Genomic DNA, 17,057 nt, shown 5'->3' on the forward strand with positions numbered 1-17,057 from the left:
TAACAGGACTGTCTGGTGTCCCTGGACAACAGTCTGCTTAAAATCATTCAATAGATTAGGTGTTTTGGAAAGGAAGCTCAGTGCTCTTGATTTCTTTCACAGCTGGTTAGATAAAAGCATTAAAACATAAAAACAGTTTATCAAACTGACCCTTAGGCAAAAACTGGGAATTTCATGACTGCAAGCATTAGCATGCTGCAAAAGTAATGTTTGAAGAACAGATTTGTTTGATACTGTTTGGTGTCCTTCAGACACCATTTAATGCCTAGTTTATAATTCTTTATCACACTTTATCACCCAGTATCACACCATATCAGCCAGTATCACACTTGTACCAGTACAGACAGTTTGCAGAAGTTGTAATTGTTATATCAGAAGTAAACAACTTTGCAGCAGGATTATTCTGTGCAGTTACTCTATGTGTGCAATACATCTAGCACTTCTAAAATATTTTATTCAGATAATTAGAAATGTCATAAGTGGTGGGAGCTAGAATCCAAAAGTTCATTCCAGCGGGGAAAGTGCAAGGTTTGCTCTTTCAAGAAAAGATAGTAGGTATTGTTTAAAAATCATGGTGTTGGTGTAATCTGAGGCAAAATGTCTAGTAATTCTGCTATACTTTGATAACTTTCTTTAATCTGTCATTGTTATTTGATCCATTGGATAAAGTGTGTTTGAATGAGAGAAGCAAAAAAACATGTTCATAAGCTCTTTTTCTGTGTATGTTTTGAGCTGTGTTAATTCTGAAAATATTCTGTCAGGTTTTGTACTTGAGCAGACATAGTCTTAACAGTGTGCAGCTGTGGAGTTGGGATATCTGAGAGTATAATCTCTACAAGAAGGGATTCTTCCTCTGTTCAGATAGCTAGCATGCTACATCTGGATCAATACATTTTCCTGCTTACTTCCTTCCACAATAAGGAATATTTTAAAATGGCAGTGCCTACAAAATTTAACCTTTGGGAGATGAAAACAAGAAATTATCATGGTAAGGTGTGGCAAACAGCTTGTCTGTAACACTGGCAGCTACAGTGAAAGGCTGCAGAAGATGTGTGAAAGTTGACCTTGTGAAGACGGGTTCCTGCGAACATCTCTGACGTCATATCTCCTGCTCTTGAGGCTCTGACTGCAGCTGGTGGGAGACAGACCCGTTGCTGCACAGAACTGTTCTGTCAGTACCTCTTGGGGAAAGATGGTTCTCAGGTGGCTTCTCTTATTTTTTTGTTCTCAGCAAGCACGTTAAATGGTAAGAGCACTGTGGTTAGTGTCAGAATACATAGGTGCAAAGCAGTTTTAAATGTAAGCAGCTTCATTAAATGTGCTGGAATGCCATTTTTATATTTTCTTGCAGGAATTGGAGCTTGAAAATATAAGGCTCTTGATTTTCCTTAACATTGTGATAGCATAAACTATTGGAACCAGCCTCAGTACTATATCCTGCTAAGAGAGAAAAAGCTACTGTTTTGAAGCCTTTCTGAGGAATTTATGTGAGAACTCTGTACTGTATGGGATGTGGTAACCCTGTAAGTGGTTACACTTGAGAGATGGAAAAAGCAGTTAAATGCTCTTGTCTCAGCTGCTTCTTGGGCATCCTCTGTCCACACGGGACTAAGGGTAATTGGATGGGTTAGCTAAAGAAGTTAATGACTACTAGGGACATACCAAATCAGGCAGTCCACAAAGACAGCAGTCTGCCTGAAGTACCACCCAATAATCTTACACACAAACTTGCTTGTTGTCCTGTCCCTTACTTGGGGCTTCCAAGTTGTGATCTTTGAAAAGAAAACAAGAGCAGAAGACTTCTTGTCTGTTTATTGTGGTACTACCTCATAACAGTTCAATATAGCCATTAAGTATGTTGCCATTAAGGTGGAATTTAGATAGGTTCATTACAAACATGCTGCATGACATACACCACTGTCAAGACCTCTTAAGTAAAACTAAATAGCAATTTTTACTGATTAGAAACTCTCCCATGCACTGCTGTACTCCAGGCTGTGTGTGAAAAATCTCACATCACTTCTGGTTACCAAGTATTTTGTCATTACTAATCTACGAGGCTATTCACAATTGGCACAAATAGCTTATTGTTATGATCCAGTACTGGAGATGAAATAGTAGATTATTTGTATTTTTCAGATACTGTGAAACAGCAATGCAAAATTCTGTGTAGGAGCAGAAATTAACTATTTCTTGTCTGAAGTCCTCTCAGTGTATGATAAATTGTCAGCATGTAAATGTATCTTACGTTTCCTTTAACAGTGTAAGTGAACACCATAACTGAGTATTTTTGGACTGATTATTTTGATTTAAAAGTTGTGTTAATAAGAACATTTCTGATCTGAAATGCTAAAACCTCTTTTCTTTCCCCTATTCTTACACCTCCTCCAAATCCACAGTGTATTAGTGTTTTTCACTGTTTATGAAGATCTTATCGTACATGTATTGCTGTTCTACAATAGTTCTGGTGCAGTTTTTTCCATTCAGTGTGTGACTTGAGTAGAAGCATTGTATCCTCATGAGCACAAGCATGAAAAATACTACACTGCTTGATTTGCAGCTGAAACCACAGTGGTGCTTTCTTAATCTTGCATTAGAGGGCTGAACTTAGAGCCTTATATAGTGGAATTCTTTTGTGCCCACACTCTGTAATATCTGTTCTCACTGGTGCTTTATTGGGCACCCATTAGCACTGATAACCAGGAGTAACCTTTCAGTTATTGCATTTTGCTTGTGCTTCAAAATATTTTCCTAAGAAATATTGCATTGTGTGGAGAGACGAGACATAAAGAACAAAACTTCCTTGTGTTCACAGTGTGCCTATCCTGGGGCTGATCTGGTACCTGATAACTCAGAACACCAGTTGTGAGCCATTGTCTCCTTCCTGGAGTACAACAGTCTGATCTATGGGGCTTTTTTGAGCACTGCAGTAAAACATGTAGCTGTGACATGATGGTTGAGGTTGGAAGTGACCTATGGAGGTCACCTTGTTGATTTGTGCAGATTCTACCAACACCTGGCAAGCCACATTCACATGCTCAAGTATATGATTCTTTCTTACACTAGATACTAAGATATTCTCCACCTTCTTGTAGAACATAAACATGCAGTAAACCAACTTGAAGCTTGTTTAAAAAAAAAAAGAAAAAGGAAAAAACCAAACTATTAACCACTTTAGTCCTAAAACAATGTTTTAGGACATGAAGATGCAAATTCCTTCTATCCTTCCTAGATCCTCCCTGACTAGTCTTCTCAAAGAACAGTTTTGTTATTTCTGTTAGAGACATGATGTTTGTTTTTGTAATACCAGAAGATGTTGCCTAGTGTTGTCAATTGTCTTGACCAGAGCTTAAAAATTGCATAGATAACATGAATGTTACAGTGTAGATTTGAGTTTGTTGCAGGTAAAATGTGATGTTTTTTTGTGAGAAATAAGAATGTGTTTTATGTGAGGAAATAATGAGTGGTTATATAGTTATGTGCTTGATTGGCAGTTTTGTTGCAGTTGTGAACGTTTTGTAATCTTTCCCTTGTTCTAATGCATCTTTGTTTCCTCCTCACTTCTGAGAGTGGGTGGGGGAGAAGTGGGGAGAAACTTCTGGTGAGTGCTCCTGGAAACAGCAGGATCTGAGGGAGACATGCGTACTAGAAGGATTTTTATGGTTTACTCCTGCATTTCTAGGCCACCGGACCACGGCAGTAGGTCTTCTCATCCTCTTCTGTTGTGAGCCTTAGTTCTGGTTTAGGCAGATCAGCGTATCTGAAATGTAGCAGCATGGTAATTGTCTTTTTTTTTGGTCCTCACTGTTCTTCTACCACTCTAATGGATCTAAATCTACCACTACTTGATTTGGCTTGAGTGCCTGAATGCAAATAATCAGCGAATCAATAGATTCATCTGGTCAAAGGCAGTGCAGATCTCCCGAGAATTACAGCCATTAGTTAGTTCTCTTTTGCCCAGAAGAGCTGCAGTTCAGCAAACTGTATAACTCCTGGTTATTTTTCTTTTTGTCATGTGTTTAATGTATGTAATGCAGTATATATACACACACATATATATAAAACACTTATATGTCTATTTTTTAAAAATCCCTTCTGGGTAAAATATACTCTTCAAGAAAACTCACTGCTAAAGGTAATGATCTGGAAACTGATCATGGTTCTGCTTAGTGGTGGAAAGCTTATGCCTTAGAGGATCTCCAGGTGTGTTGCAGGTACGCATGGCTTTATGAGAATTTCATAATTCAGAGTCAGTGAGAGAAGCACTGGCACGAATCTGTCAGTGGATAAGGTTGACATAATCTGATTTTTTTTATTTAGATCTGTTTTGTGTGTTTACTGCTGGTTCTAAGGGGCTATAGGTGACATCCTTCATAATAGACAGGTTTAGAAATATTTTCTCTTGATTCTTTGCTTAGAGTATATTTGGTACTAATGTATCAGGAATAGAAATAATTTATTAAATACCTCACCCTAATTCTTCTTCAGCATGGCACATACTTCTTGAAAGCATTGTTTGTGTCCACTCTATTTTGTGTCTTATTTAGAAAATGTGGGTTCTGCCCTTTACCTCATTGGGATTGAATCTCTAATGGTTTAAATGTTTTCTGAGCCCTCTGGTTTGCAGCCTGCTTCATAATACACTGCTTGAGCTGGTTTGTTAAATGGTATTCAGAGTCTTTCTAGTGTATCCATTCTTAATACTTACTGCCTTGGATAACTAACATACTTTGCTTAGAGTGCTTCTTGCAGATTTCTTACAGCAAATGTAGAAAGTATTTGAGTTTAAATGCTCAAGTGTTTGTTTGGCTAGGCAAAACAACACTGCCTTTCAAGTGTATATAGACATAATTTTTAATATATATCAGTCAGTTAATATTTCTGCATTGTGAGGTTGGGAGTAAAATTGTAAAGAAAAGCCCTGAGTTTGTCTTTGTCCATGGGACTGATGTTTTCTGCATCTATCATCCTTCCCATTTAAACCAGGAAAAGTGGGAAGAGATTTCTCTTCCCTCTTCGCTTCACAGAGAAGTGAATAATATATTTCTTGAAAATTTGATCAAATGACAGGTAGGTCTGAACTACAGGAAACGCTACAGCTGATGTCAGTAACTTGTGGTAGAACAGTAAATGCTTCCAGATTAAGAAGTAAAACCTCTTGTGCTGTAGAAGTCACTGCATTTGAAATCTTCTAGCCATTTTTCTAAGAGACTAAGTGTTTGTTTTTTTAGGGGATGCAGAACTAGTTCTTGAAAATACTTATTATGGTGGCTTCTAACAGTTTGCTCTTGTAAGTTTGTTACATTTGAAATCCGAAATGTGCGTTGTGCAAAGAACATAAAGGAACAGCTCAAAACTTCAGCTGCGTCATTCTTTAATTTTTCTGTTTATACAAGTAGATTTTTTTTTTACAGCATAAGTATCACATGCGCACTCCACTCTTTCAATCACATAATATATAAAGTTTTTGTTTGTTTGTTTTCCAAGGAGCCTTTTGAAGATGGCTATGCAAATGGTGAGGAGGGCACCGCAGCCGGGGAAGCAGCTGTCACTTACACACCTGATAGCAAAGGGGTGGTCAAATTTGGATGGATAAAAGGTGTATTGGTAAGTTTGATGTATTATACTTAAGTTTCATACAGATATAATCTTTCTAATAATCATCTTTTTTGAGAGGTGTTGTGATAGTGCAGTGTAAACAAAAGATTATATGTATGAGAGATGTGAAAAATACCATAATTTTAGGAAGAGTTGCTCCAACTTTACTGAATTTTAAGGCAGTAAGTACTTCAGGACTTCAAGTTTTTAGGGGATTATGGTTTCTTAGCATGTTTTGGAATTTAAGTTGCATAATTTCCAAGAACGAAAAAGATCATGTTAAGTATTCATATGTAGTAAAAAAAAAACATGTATGAATTTTAAGTGACAAATGTAAATGTAGAGAATACACTTAATGTGTGTCCACTTTGAATCGGGACTGCGTGAAACAAAAAATAATGTTTTGAGGAGAATACCTGTCTGTATATAACAAAACTTGACCAGGATTAAATATTTAAATTTTGTTGAGCATGTTACAAAAAGTCGTCTTCTAAGCTGTGGAAGTCTTGACACTAAATACAATGTAGTAATAGAGAAAAAAAATGATTTGGAGTAGTGAAAAATTATGGGTTGCATGGGGTTTTTTTATTACAAGTACATATTAATATATTTTTAGTATTTTGGCAAAGAGAAGCCATGGTTAATATGTATTCTCCAAAGCTCTAGGAATTTGTAGTGCTGGCTGCAAACAAAGCAATTGGTTAAAACATGCTGAACTCGAGCATTCAGAATACCTAACTTGAGTTCAGCAAACTTCCACTGTGCATTAGCAACTTCCTAACAAGTCTTGAAGTAGCTACATTCCCTACCTTGAAAGAAGGAGAGTGTCTGTGGTAGCTGTGAAACCCAAATTTTGTATAGGACTATTCTTGTAAGCAATATTCTGATATTAAAGAGTTACAGGGTAAATGTTGCTGAAGGTTTCTTCCAAAGTCAGTTTAAAATTTTCTAGATGGATGATCTCATTTTTAATGGTTTGGAAGTTATAGTTAGTATTTCCTAATAAGCATAAGCTGTGTGGATGATTTTGAGCTGATTTTCAGCTCAAGTGATCTTCATTTAGCAAAAGACTTGAAAACTTTTGTGGTTTGGAGAGGTCCTTGTCTCCCTTCTCTTTGCAGGATTGATATCCTATTGTTTAGGTTAGAGAGAGACTCAAGATTTGTTTTCATTTTCCTGTCTAAATTCTACACAGTGCAAACTCTATTTTTATTGGGAGCTAAGAGTTTTAAATGCAAGGATTAAAAAAACATGCAACACTCCATCCTGTTATTGCGCAGCTATGTTGTAAGACACAAAAGTTTTAGGAGTGAGAAGTAGTAGCGGTTGTTTTAGGATATTGCTTTAGTGCATTTCTTTTTGAGAGAGTTTCGTGGGAAATCTGAACTGGGATTGTAGACCACACAGTCATAGTAGACCTGTGTCTTATTTTTAGTTATATGTTTTGTAGTATGCATTTTGGATCCTGAAGGTTGGGATCTAAATTATTTTTATTGTTTAGTCAAGACATACTGCAAGTGTCAGATATTGAATTAATCTTAACTTTATCTGTGTTCAAGGTAGTAACTTCTAAATTTTATTTAGGTTCCTTGTTTTTTAATCAAACATTAACTTGTCTAATAACAGAGTCTGTTCTTGTGAAATAATTTAAAAAGTGGTGAAGAAAGACAGCAAGATAATTTCAAGAATGTTAAAAACTGAAATGAAAACCTAGTGAAAATGACTGCAGATGTAAGACCTAACAATTGTAAAATTTCTGTTTTGTATTAGGTACGATGCATGTTAAATATCTGGGGGGTGATGCTCTTCATCAGACTATCGTGGATTGTAGGACAAGCTGGGATAGGTACGTGTACTAATGTTGTTATTTTATTTCAGTGACTTTTAAATGTGATCCAAAAGAGGTGTTGATCCTGAGCTTACACTTCAAAAGGAGTAGAAAATGACCTTGATATTGCCCATTTTTGTGGTAATTTACCCTTATAAAAACTTAAAGCACTTACTTAGACTTTTTCATTTAGGTATAAGGCATGTAATTAAAAATGGGCATTTTTAATTCTTCAGTGAACTGTAGAAATAAACTTTTTATCTCTGGTTATTGAAATTTGAGTATGGACCATGTAGTATATAAGCAATTCTTTTCAAAGACTTGCCTTAGTATTGGACTGCACAAAATGTCTGATCTGCAAAAGGATTATGTTTTCTTGAAGCTCGAGGATGCAGCTCTTACCTTGCTGATTTAAGAGAACATTTACCCAGTTTTATTTGTATCCTGGAAACTTCTCTTTACAAAAGGGGAGAAGCCTTTTGCCTGAATGTGTGAAATCATGCACAGTAAATTTGTGTTGTTTTGCAAGATCAGGTATTTAAATGGAGTTAAGTTGAAAGTCTGTATTCTTTAATACCACTGGGCTCTACACTGTTTTCCCCCTCTTTTTCCAAAAGGTCTGTCTGTCTTGGTGATTGGAATGGCCACTGTTGTGACAACTATTACAGGACTCTCTACTTCAGCAATAGCCACAAATGGGTTTGTAAGAGGAGGTAACCCAACTTTCATAAAGTTTTTAAAGCTTTCCTCACCGTGAAGTGCACACTTTAAGGTTGTATTCTGTATTTGACTAAACAGTAATATAAATAATGTTTATTTATCGACCAAGCAGTCACGTAAATAAACAGTCATGTTAATAAAAAGTCAATAGTTAGCCTGCTAATTTGATCTGACTTGTGGCTTCTTTTCCACTGTGAAAGAAACATTTTTCTTAACTTCTAGAATACAAATATCCTGGATACAAATACAGGAATAATGGGGTCTTAATAGTCTCCTGCATCTGCACTGTGCACATATGCTTGTATGTGTTCATGTCCTAAAATAAACCTACACACAAGTAACTCTTCAAATGCTTGGTTACCTCCAGCTTCCCTGAGGTTGATGATTTTCATTCTCTTTCATGGTTTATGTGCTGTTGTCAGCAATTCATATAGATATTTTTGTAAGTGGTTGGTCTGACATGGTCAAACTGCTTCATAACATAGAAGACTGCTACTAGTAGAAAATTTGGTGGAATTAAAACAGAAACTTATAAAACTGTCTTCATTAAGGTTAAAAATGAAGAGAAAAGCCTCAGTATCACAGAGTAAGCAGATATAATGGGAAAGAGCAGCTTTGAGTGTTAGCATTATGTCAAGCTTAGTTTCTAAATGCCCTTTCTACTTTTTTAATTGTATTATGCATATCAGATTTTCCCATTCCTATGGGAGCCCTTTTTTAGTCTCTCTTGAAATACAGTACTTCATTGGAAAATTTGAAGTCCTGAATGGGCAGCACTGTAGAATAAAATCACAATTGTTTCTATAAAAATCTTTTATTGCAGTAAGATTTTTTTTTTAATATTACATAAGGCATTCAGAGTATGGCCAAGCTGGCTATGTACATACGATTTGCACAAGAAGTGTAAGGCAGTGAAATTAATGATTTCCTCACTCAATTACTTCAGACTGGAGCTGGAGGACTTTGTTGCTTCTAGAAAGCTTAGCCCTAAATTTGAGGAATATGCCTTTGCTACATTTTCTAATGCAGAAAACTCCTTTAACACAACAGAGCTTTAAGAAACAGGTCTTGGAGGTTTGGGACTTTAGTGGGCTTATTACAGTTGGCTTTGCCAGTTTCTTGATCTGTAACTAAAGAAGATGTATAATAGAAGAACTGTACACAAGTGCTTTCAGCAGTTTGAAGCAAAAAGCCCAATAATACTGCTGTTTGTTTTACAGTTTGTTTTTTTACCCAGAGAACTGGTTACATAGCTGAATAATATGATGTGGTGCATAAACTGGTTCAGATATATTTCTGACACTTCAGCATGTCTGTCCCTAAAATACTGAGTGTAGGGTTATTTCTAATACATCAGGGAAGGTACAAGAATAAGTAGATTCTGGTTCATGTAAACATTAAATTGTGGATGGCTGACTGTTCTTCGGCTCTGTCATGTGGGTTTTTTTGTCTTTTGTTTTTCTTTTTTTCAGGGGGAGCATATTACTTAATTTCACGAAGTCTGGGGCCAGAGTTTGGTGGTGCTATAGGTCTGATTTTTGCATTTGCCAATGCTGTAGCAGTAGCAATGTATGTTGTTGGCTTTGCAGAGACAGTTGTGGAGCTACTCAAGGTACACAGATGATAGTGGTTGTATTGATTACACTTTATGCAAGTTTAAGCTGTGATCTAATCCCGGAATGGTTGGGGTTGGGAGGGGCCTTAAAGCTCATCCCGTTACACCCCCTGCCATGGGCAGGGACACCTTCCACTAGACCAGGTTTCTCCAAGCCCCATCCAACCTGGCCTTGGACACTTTCAGGATTGGGACATCTACAACCTCACTGGACAACCCATCCTAATGTTTGACCACTCTTGCTGTGAAATGTTTCTTCCTTTTATCTAGTCTAAATCTCCCCTCTTTTAGTCCAAAACCATTCCTCCTTGTCCTATCAGTCACTACAAGCCCTGTCCAAAAGTCTGTCCCCATCTTTCTTATAAGCCCCCTTTAAATATTGCTGGAGCTTTCTTTTCCCCAGTCTGAAGGACCCCAACAACCCCAATCATTTCCATTTAGAAGATGCATTTATGTAAACACAAGGCAAAAAAACTATTTACTTGTATCCTTAAAGGGAATTTAAAATTAGTGAATTTGTGGTATAGAGGTTAGCTACTAATAAATGACAGTAAATAAAATGCTATTCTGTAGTAGAAAAGATAATTACCTAATGAAGTATATGACTGTGGGGTTTTTTTTGTTTGTTTCATTAGGAAAATGGAACGTTGATGATTGATGAAATGAATGATATCAGAATCATAGGGGCTATTACAGTGGTTATACTGCTGGGTATTTCCATTGCAGGAATGGAATGGGAAGCAAAAGTAAGGAACCTTGTCTTTTTCTTTTATTCTCTGCTTCATAATGCTGATTCCATTTTTGTACCTCAGTTATTTGACTTATATTTAATATATTTAGTGTATTCAGTACTGCATGGTGGTATGTTAGAAGTTAGTCAGTTGCTTTTTGTGTAATAACTCCTGGTTTGGCACTGGCATGTGCAGGTCTGGACAGCATTTCAGATCTTAGACCATTTCCCTTCATTGGAAGCTTAAGCATATATGAGAACCTAAAATGCATCATGATCTATTCTTAATGGCACTGCCAAGTAAGTTAATGGTATTTCCCTCTTCTGGGCAACTACAGCACAAGAAGAGAAGGTAAGAACTTTAGCATGGGAATTTTCTCTTACTACAAACTTCAGGTGAGTTCTGTGGATGAAAAGTACAGGAAGCCAGTCTAAAGCTATGTAGTTTCTTCTGACTTAAAACCAGTGTTCTTCCCTTCTCTTCCATTCTCTCCTGGTTTGATTTTTACTTGGAAACAGCCAGACAGGGAGATGCGTTCACTGGGCCCAACAATGAGAGGGGTTTTGAATGTTTTTGGTGATGAATGTGTAGGAGGGTAAACCTACTTCCTTCATCTTGCTGTGGCTGCAGTGTCTTAGGTCAATTCTTTGTTGGCCAACTGTTTGTGGAAACAAACAGTTAAGAGATCTTAGAGTACCTTAATATAGAGGTTACCTGATTTTTTTTCTTCTTGGCATTATTAGGTGGTGTAGTTTGCTTTGTTTCCTGCACCTGGTGGGCTTTTTCTGAATATCTGTCCATAGTGTGCTCAAAAATAATTGAGAAGAGCCTCTCACAGGGTCTCCCTTCCCAACTGATACTTGTGTCACTATAACTCTTATTTTCTGCACTGAAGGAACTTCTTCATGAAGTGTTAAAAGTTTCTTATGCTCCTGCATCAAGAAGATGATGATATTCATAACCAAATGAGAGTTTTTTGTCATGGTTGCTTCCAGCCCTAGAAATAGGAGTCATAGAAGTGAGTGAAGATCTATTACAGGGAGAAAAGAAACTTGCAGAAATTGACTTTGGCATGTACTTTTAAACTGAACTTCTGTAAAAACTGTTTACATTTCTCAAGTAGTCCTTCCCTGTCTGTAACCTTGAATTTGTAATGGTGTCTTTATACACGTAGCTACGAACAATACTGACCTCCTTACTCTGAACTGTTTAGTTTTTCCTTTTAATTAATTAGTTGTTATTGAACCCTGTGGCCACTGCCACTTCAAGTCACAGGAAATATCTTGCTTTTGCTGTGTACCTTGAGCAATTATATAACAATTGCTTGCATGGAAATACCCCTGTTTAGTGTTTTTATATCAAACCTGAATTCTGGTATCACTGCAGTGCCATCCTTAGTAGGGAATGGGTAGCTTTCCAAAATCCAGTGCTCAGTGCAGAAGTCAAAGCTTGTCTTGGTTTCTGCCTCATGGAAGAGGGCAGGTAGAAGCAGTGATAAGCAACTGAACCTGTCAAACGAGCATTTCATGTGGGCATATGAAACTCAGCATAGCAAAGCACTCATGTTTTCCTCTTGATTACGGTGTCTGTGATGTTCTCCTATGCTTTACCCACATCTTAGAAAATACCTTGGAAAGTGGAACAGGGGGAATCTATAATAATGCCTTTGAAATAGATCTAAAATCTGAGAGAGAGTGGGATTCCAGGGAAGTCTGTTTTGAAAAATGGCTTTTCAGAGTTCGTGATCTCTTACTGCTCTCTCCTTGTGTTGAAGGAGTGTATTGTGTTAGAAGCCCATTCTTTCAGTCTTTTGAATTTAAGGAAAATACTCAGCAAACACCCCTAGCTTAAGGGAGAAGCCTAGGTTTGTGTCTGGAAAAATCCAGTAACTTGTGACGATTGCTCTGTGATAACTTCATGTTGAATTCTCTGGTTTTATTGAAGACTTCTGTAAGCACCCAGCTGAATCCTCACACCCCTTCCCTATTCCTGAGGCTTTACAAAGATTTAGGTTTGATGGACAAACTGGTTTCTTCAGGTGGACTTTTAAATCTGCTCCAGGACGTTATGCTCTGTTTATCACTGTTCTCTCTTGTTTTCTTGGGCAGCTGTGTGAACTGAAAAACTTTGACTTGTAGCAATGAGCAATGCCACAGTGCTATTGCACATTAATTTCTGATCCCAAGTGTGAAAAAAAGTCTGTTAATAGCTTTCCCTAAGCCACTGGCACATGCCTTTCTAAGGAATCAAAATAACTCAGAAGATAACAGAGCAGTGTGGTTGCTTATTTAAATGTAAAACCTGAAGTATCTGTTCAATGCCTGTATTTATCTTTATTCACACTTCGGAGGTGTTGGATGGTTTAAAGTGCTTTTTTTTCCATTTGTAGGGTTCTGTGGAAGAGTAACTAAAAATCTAGGTTGTGATCAAAGAAGTCTCAAGAAAACTGGAAATTAACAACTACTTGTTGTAGTCTGCGATTTCATAAATAAGTGTTGACAACATGAGAATGTAGCAAAATAACCTACTTCATCGCATAAAGTAGGAAACCAAAGCTGTTTGATTCCAGATGTAATAAAATTTTTAGTAAATAGCACATACTGAAGTATAAGGCAAAGTATTATGATCACAGTTTATAAGGCAATAGTAGCATTTGTGTTGCATTTGGCTATTTTCATAGCCAAATTTGTTCTGGAAGGCCTATATATAGGGAAAACAGTTTGTTTAAGCATTCTCTTTTTAGAAGTATGACTTTGAGGGATTTGGTAAAAATGAACTTTTGATTAGATATTAAACTTGGAAATTATTCTTATTTGTTCATTAAGAATCTTTGTGCCAGTTCTCTCCAGCTTTCCTTATTTATTTGTGGAAAACATGCTGATAAGACTAAGCTGAATTTGGAATCAAGCAAACATTTACATTTTAAAGCACAACACTTGAAACTGTGAAGAGAACAAGTTCTTCTGTCTGACTGCAGTCATTATGTTTCAGGCACAGATAGTCCTGCTGGTGATCCTCATACTTGCTATTGGAGACTTTGTCATAGGAACATTTATTCCTTTGGATAGCAAGAAGCCCAAAGGATTCTTTGGTTATAAAGGTATGCTGGAACAGTTTACAGTATTGCAAACAATACCTTTTTTGCAAAAAAGAAATAGGCTGTTAAAATTAAGTTAAATATCTCATCATCATCATCATCATGGCTAGGCTTCATGAACGAAGATTTGGGGAGTTAAATATCTAATATTGGTTATAATCCTATTTACTAAAGAGATTTTTTTGTTTCCTGATTCTTTCAAAGTTCTGCAGTTTTGTCCTTTGAAGCTATTGGGCCAAAACTTGGTTCTGACTGCTAATATTGAATATATTAAATTTAAAAAACCTGTATGATATTGTAAGTCCTTTTTCTGGTTATAAAAGCTATTTAAGTTTACTGTGTTAATTTTACTTTGAGTTGAAGTGATAAAAAAGGGCTCAACTGTTCTACACTTAAGAAGGTCATAAAGCTGTGACTTTCATCTTTTTCATGGGTCTAATAATGGCAGGAATGGTTTAATACTGTAACTTCTATAAAAATAGTGATAGACTTAAATCTTTCCCTACAGCCGAAATATTTATGGAGAATTTTGGACCAGATTTCCGAGAGGATGAAACTTTCTTTTCTGTATTTGCTATTTTCTTCCCTGCTGCAACTGGCATACTTGCTGGTGCAAATATCTCAGGGGACCTTGCGGTGAGTAGCGGATGAGCAAACACTGTTCACGACCACCGGAGTGTGCATTTATCTCTGTCATCACTGTCCACTGACATTTTTCTTTCAGGATCCTCAGTCAGCCATACCTAAAGGAACGCTGTTGGCCATCTTAATCACTACATTGGTTTACGTAGGAATTGCAGTATCTGTAGGTAAATAGAGAATGTTTTTAACTTTTATCCTTTCACGTTCATTCTGAGGATGTGTTTTGATGTGGTTGTATGTAATTTATTACATAAAGCCATTATGTAATTGACTTCCCTGCACAGGAAAGTAATAGCCAAAGGTTTCTAATTTTTACTGTTGGAAATGCAGTTTTCAGCTGGTTTTATAATTTCCTGAAATGTTTTCCTAAGACTGGTGGCTGCTTCAGACTAAAGATGACAAAAGACTCCATATGGATGTTTCCTCATTTGTTGCAGTTAAAGGATTTACGGTTTAGCAGTGGGATAATCCCTGGGTTAAAAAGTGTATTTTCAGGAAATACTCACTGATGTAACACCTGTATTGATTTGAGGATGGTGGTAATCAGCCACTTCCTTGGAGTGAAGGAAGCACTTTGGTGAGGATGCTTGAACAGTAGTTCCCCTGCTGAGGGAGGAGACTGAGTTATGCCTTAGTCATCCACTATCAGAAACGTCATGTTCAGAAACGTGGTTTTATTTTCATGTGGAAAGAGGAGGAACAATCATAGGCTAATCTGAGTCTTGTACAGCTTCTCTTCCCAATGTTCTTCTCCCCACAGTGGGTTGAAATTCTCTGTAGAAGTTGCGTTGGAGTTGGATACCAGTTTTACTCTAGAGCAGCAGTGGTTAACAAGGTTTTTCCTACCCATAAAAGTAATTCTAGTAATCTTAAGATTCTAAGATTGTAATTGTATCTTGCATATTTCTTGCCTGTGGTTGGAAATGTTTTCGTTCGTATCATATAAACTACTTTCTGGCAGCAGTAATCAGTTTTCTTACATGAAAGACCTTGTTCTATCATAACCGTGCTACCTTTTGAATGAAATTCTCATTTATAAGAGTACCACTGATCTTACCACTAATGAGATTTCCTTTTTTAAGATACCAATCTTGCTAGCCTGCCTCTGTTGGCTAACACTGGAGTGTAGCTCTGCCAAATAGTTGCTCTGTGGTGATTGTGCTTTATGCAGCAATAATGACCTACACTTAGTGCCTAATTAGATTGACTGCATAGACCTCTGCTACCAAATTTGAATACTTTGGAACTTCAACCCACATGAGAATAAAATGCTTGTTAATACTCACTTGTTAATGGAATACTTTGATCATCTTCCAAGCATGAAAAATGCAGTATGAAATAGTGACAAAAAAAGCAGTTTGCAAACCCAACTGAATGTGGAATTGTTGGATGCTTGCTATAAAAGGGCAGCAGAAGTCAGAGATTATAAGTAAAATTTGGCTTTTTTTCAAGGCATTGAATTAGGCATATTGGACAAATACAAATACTTTTATCCCTTTTCCAGAGTAGTGGTAAGCAAGTCATAAACTTTGAAGGGGCTGAGGTTGCTGAGCAGTCATAGCTGAAGAAGATGATGTTCTGAACTTAGTATTTTTATGCTCTGTAACAAGTAAGAGGTTTAAACTGAATAGAAAAGGCTTAAAAAAAGGAAAATTGCTAGTCCTGCTGATAGAACTAGGCAGCTATTTCAAAAAGATAATAGCTGTGAGGAGAAAGTATGCAGTTTCATATTTTAGCAAAGGACTAGTGCAAACAGGCAAGTGGCAGGAAGCAGATTTCATAGGCAAATTTGGCATCAAAATTCTTGAAAGATCAATTTCAAAGAACAACATTTATTGCTTTAAAAGTGAGGGAAGCTCTAATAAAAAATAAGCCAAAGTTCTGAGTAGGCTTAAGACGTACTTCCTGTACTTTGGAAAGTAAAACTAATTAACAAGAGCCAACTGTAGATGCTTGTAACACTGGTGAAGTTAAAAATTCTGAACTACAATCTAAGGGACTCAGGGTGGTACCTCTGGAATTCATGTAGTTAAGGAAATATATCATACAGACAGCCTTTTAACCTTCTCAGGCCTATAGCATGGCAAAACTTCATTTGACTTTGGGAGGAACGCGCTTATAAATGCCTGTGAAAAGGGGAAATACTGTTTTTACCAGAAAGAAGACCTAGAGGTTCTCAACGGAAAATATTGCCAGAACTGTATAAATCAATAAAACTTTTCTGAAAAAGCGTTAAATACAGTGTCCAGATTGTTACTTAGATTCTAAGTGTCTTCTGCTGAGAACAGAACCAGTCCAGCTGGCTTATGTTCCACATCCTTTCATAGTAAGGCCCACATTAATTCCTAGTGCCATTACTCCTTTCTGTCACACTTTGAATCTGTGTCTGAAAGTCCTGCTAGCCAGTTGGATCTGAACTATGAAAAAATGAGGCAGAGGAGGGCTGTGATAGTGCGTGGTAGGTATTTAAAAAGTTGCTTAGCTTACTGGGCCTGCCACTGCAATCTATCACCAACAAAATGTTACCTACAAATAGTTCAGCTGGGAACTGTATTGTCCCACCCATTATATACTGCTTGAGTGTCTGGGGCAAATACTTGCGTGGTGGAGGAGAAGAAACATTTTCCTTTTACAGAGCTTTTAATTCCATTTAAATAAGAAAAAGACAAAAAAACCCACACCCTCTCCACATGCTTACAAAAAGCATAAGACAGGTGATGAATATAGGAAATTCGTACTGTAATTTAACCAATTGAGCCTAATTAAGTAACTAAAAAAGAAATCTGAGGAGAGGAAGGATTAGGTAATATCTGTCTAATGGGACCA

General features: G+C 36.9%; 1 protein-coding gene across 3 annotated transcripts in view; it reads left to right on the plus strand.

The window, feature by feature from the left end:
• SLC12A2 (solute carrier family 12 member 2) overlaps positions 1 to 17,057 on the plus strand; it is a 59,315-nt gene that overhangs the window by 12,131 nt on the left and 30,127 nt on the right. For all 3 annotated transcript variants that reach the window (XM_027709063.1, XM_027709061.1, XM_027709062.1), the window contains exons 2-9: positions 5,488 to 5,607; positions 7,369 to 7,444; positions 8,044 to 8,139; positions 9,619 to 9,758; positions 10,397 to 10,507; positions 13,484 to 13,592; positions 14,098 to 14,225; positions 14,314 to 14,398. In XM_027709063.1, the coding sequence (XP_027564864.1) occupies positions 5,488 to 5,607; positions 7,369 to 7,444; positions 8,044 to 8,139; positions 9,619 to 9,758; positions 10,397 to 10,507; positions 13,484 to 13,592; positions 14,098 to 14,225; positions 14,314 to 14,398 (865 nt within the window). The remainder of the gene's footprint in view (positions 1 to 5,487; positions 5,608 to 7,368; positions 7,445 to 8,043; positions 8,140 to 9,618; positions 9,759 to 10,396; positions 10,508 to 13,483; positions 13,593 to 14,097; positions 14,226 to 14,313; positions 14,399 to 17,057) is intronic.

The sequence above is a fragment of the Neopelma chrysocephalum genome, unplaced genomic scaffold (assembly GCF_003984885.1).
Source record: "Neopelma chrysocephalum unplaced genomic scaffold, ASM398488v2 Primary Assembly neopelma1_96684, whole genome shotgun sequence".
Classification (NCBI taxonomy): domain Eukaryota; kingdom Metazoa; phylum Chordata; class Aves; order Passeriformes; family Pipridae; genus Neopelma; species Neopelma chrysocephalum.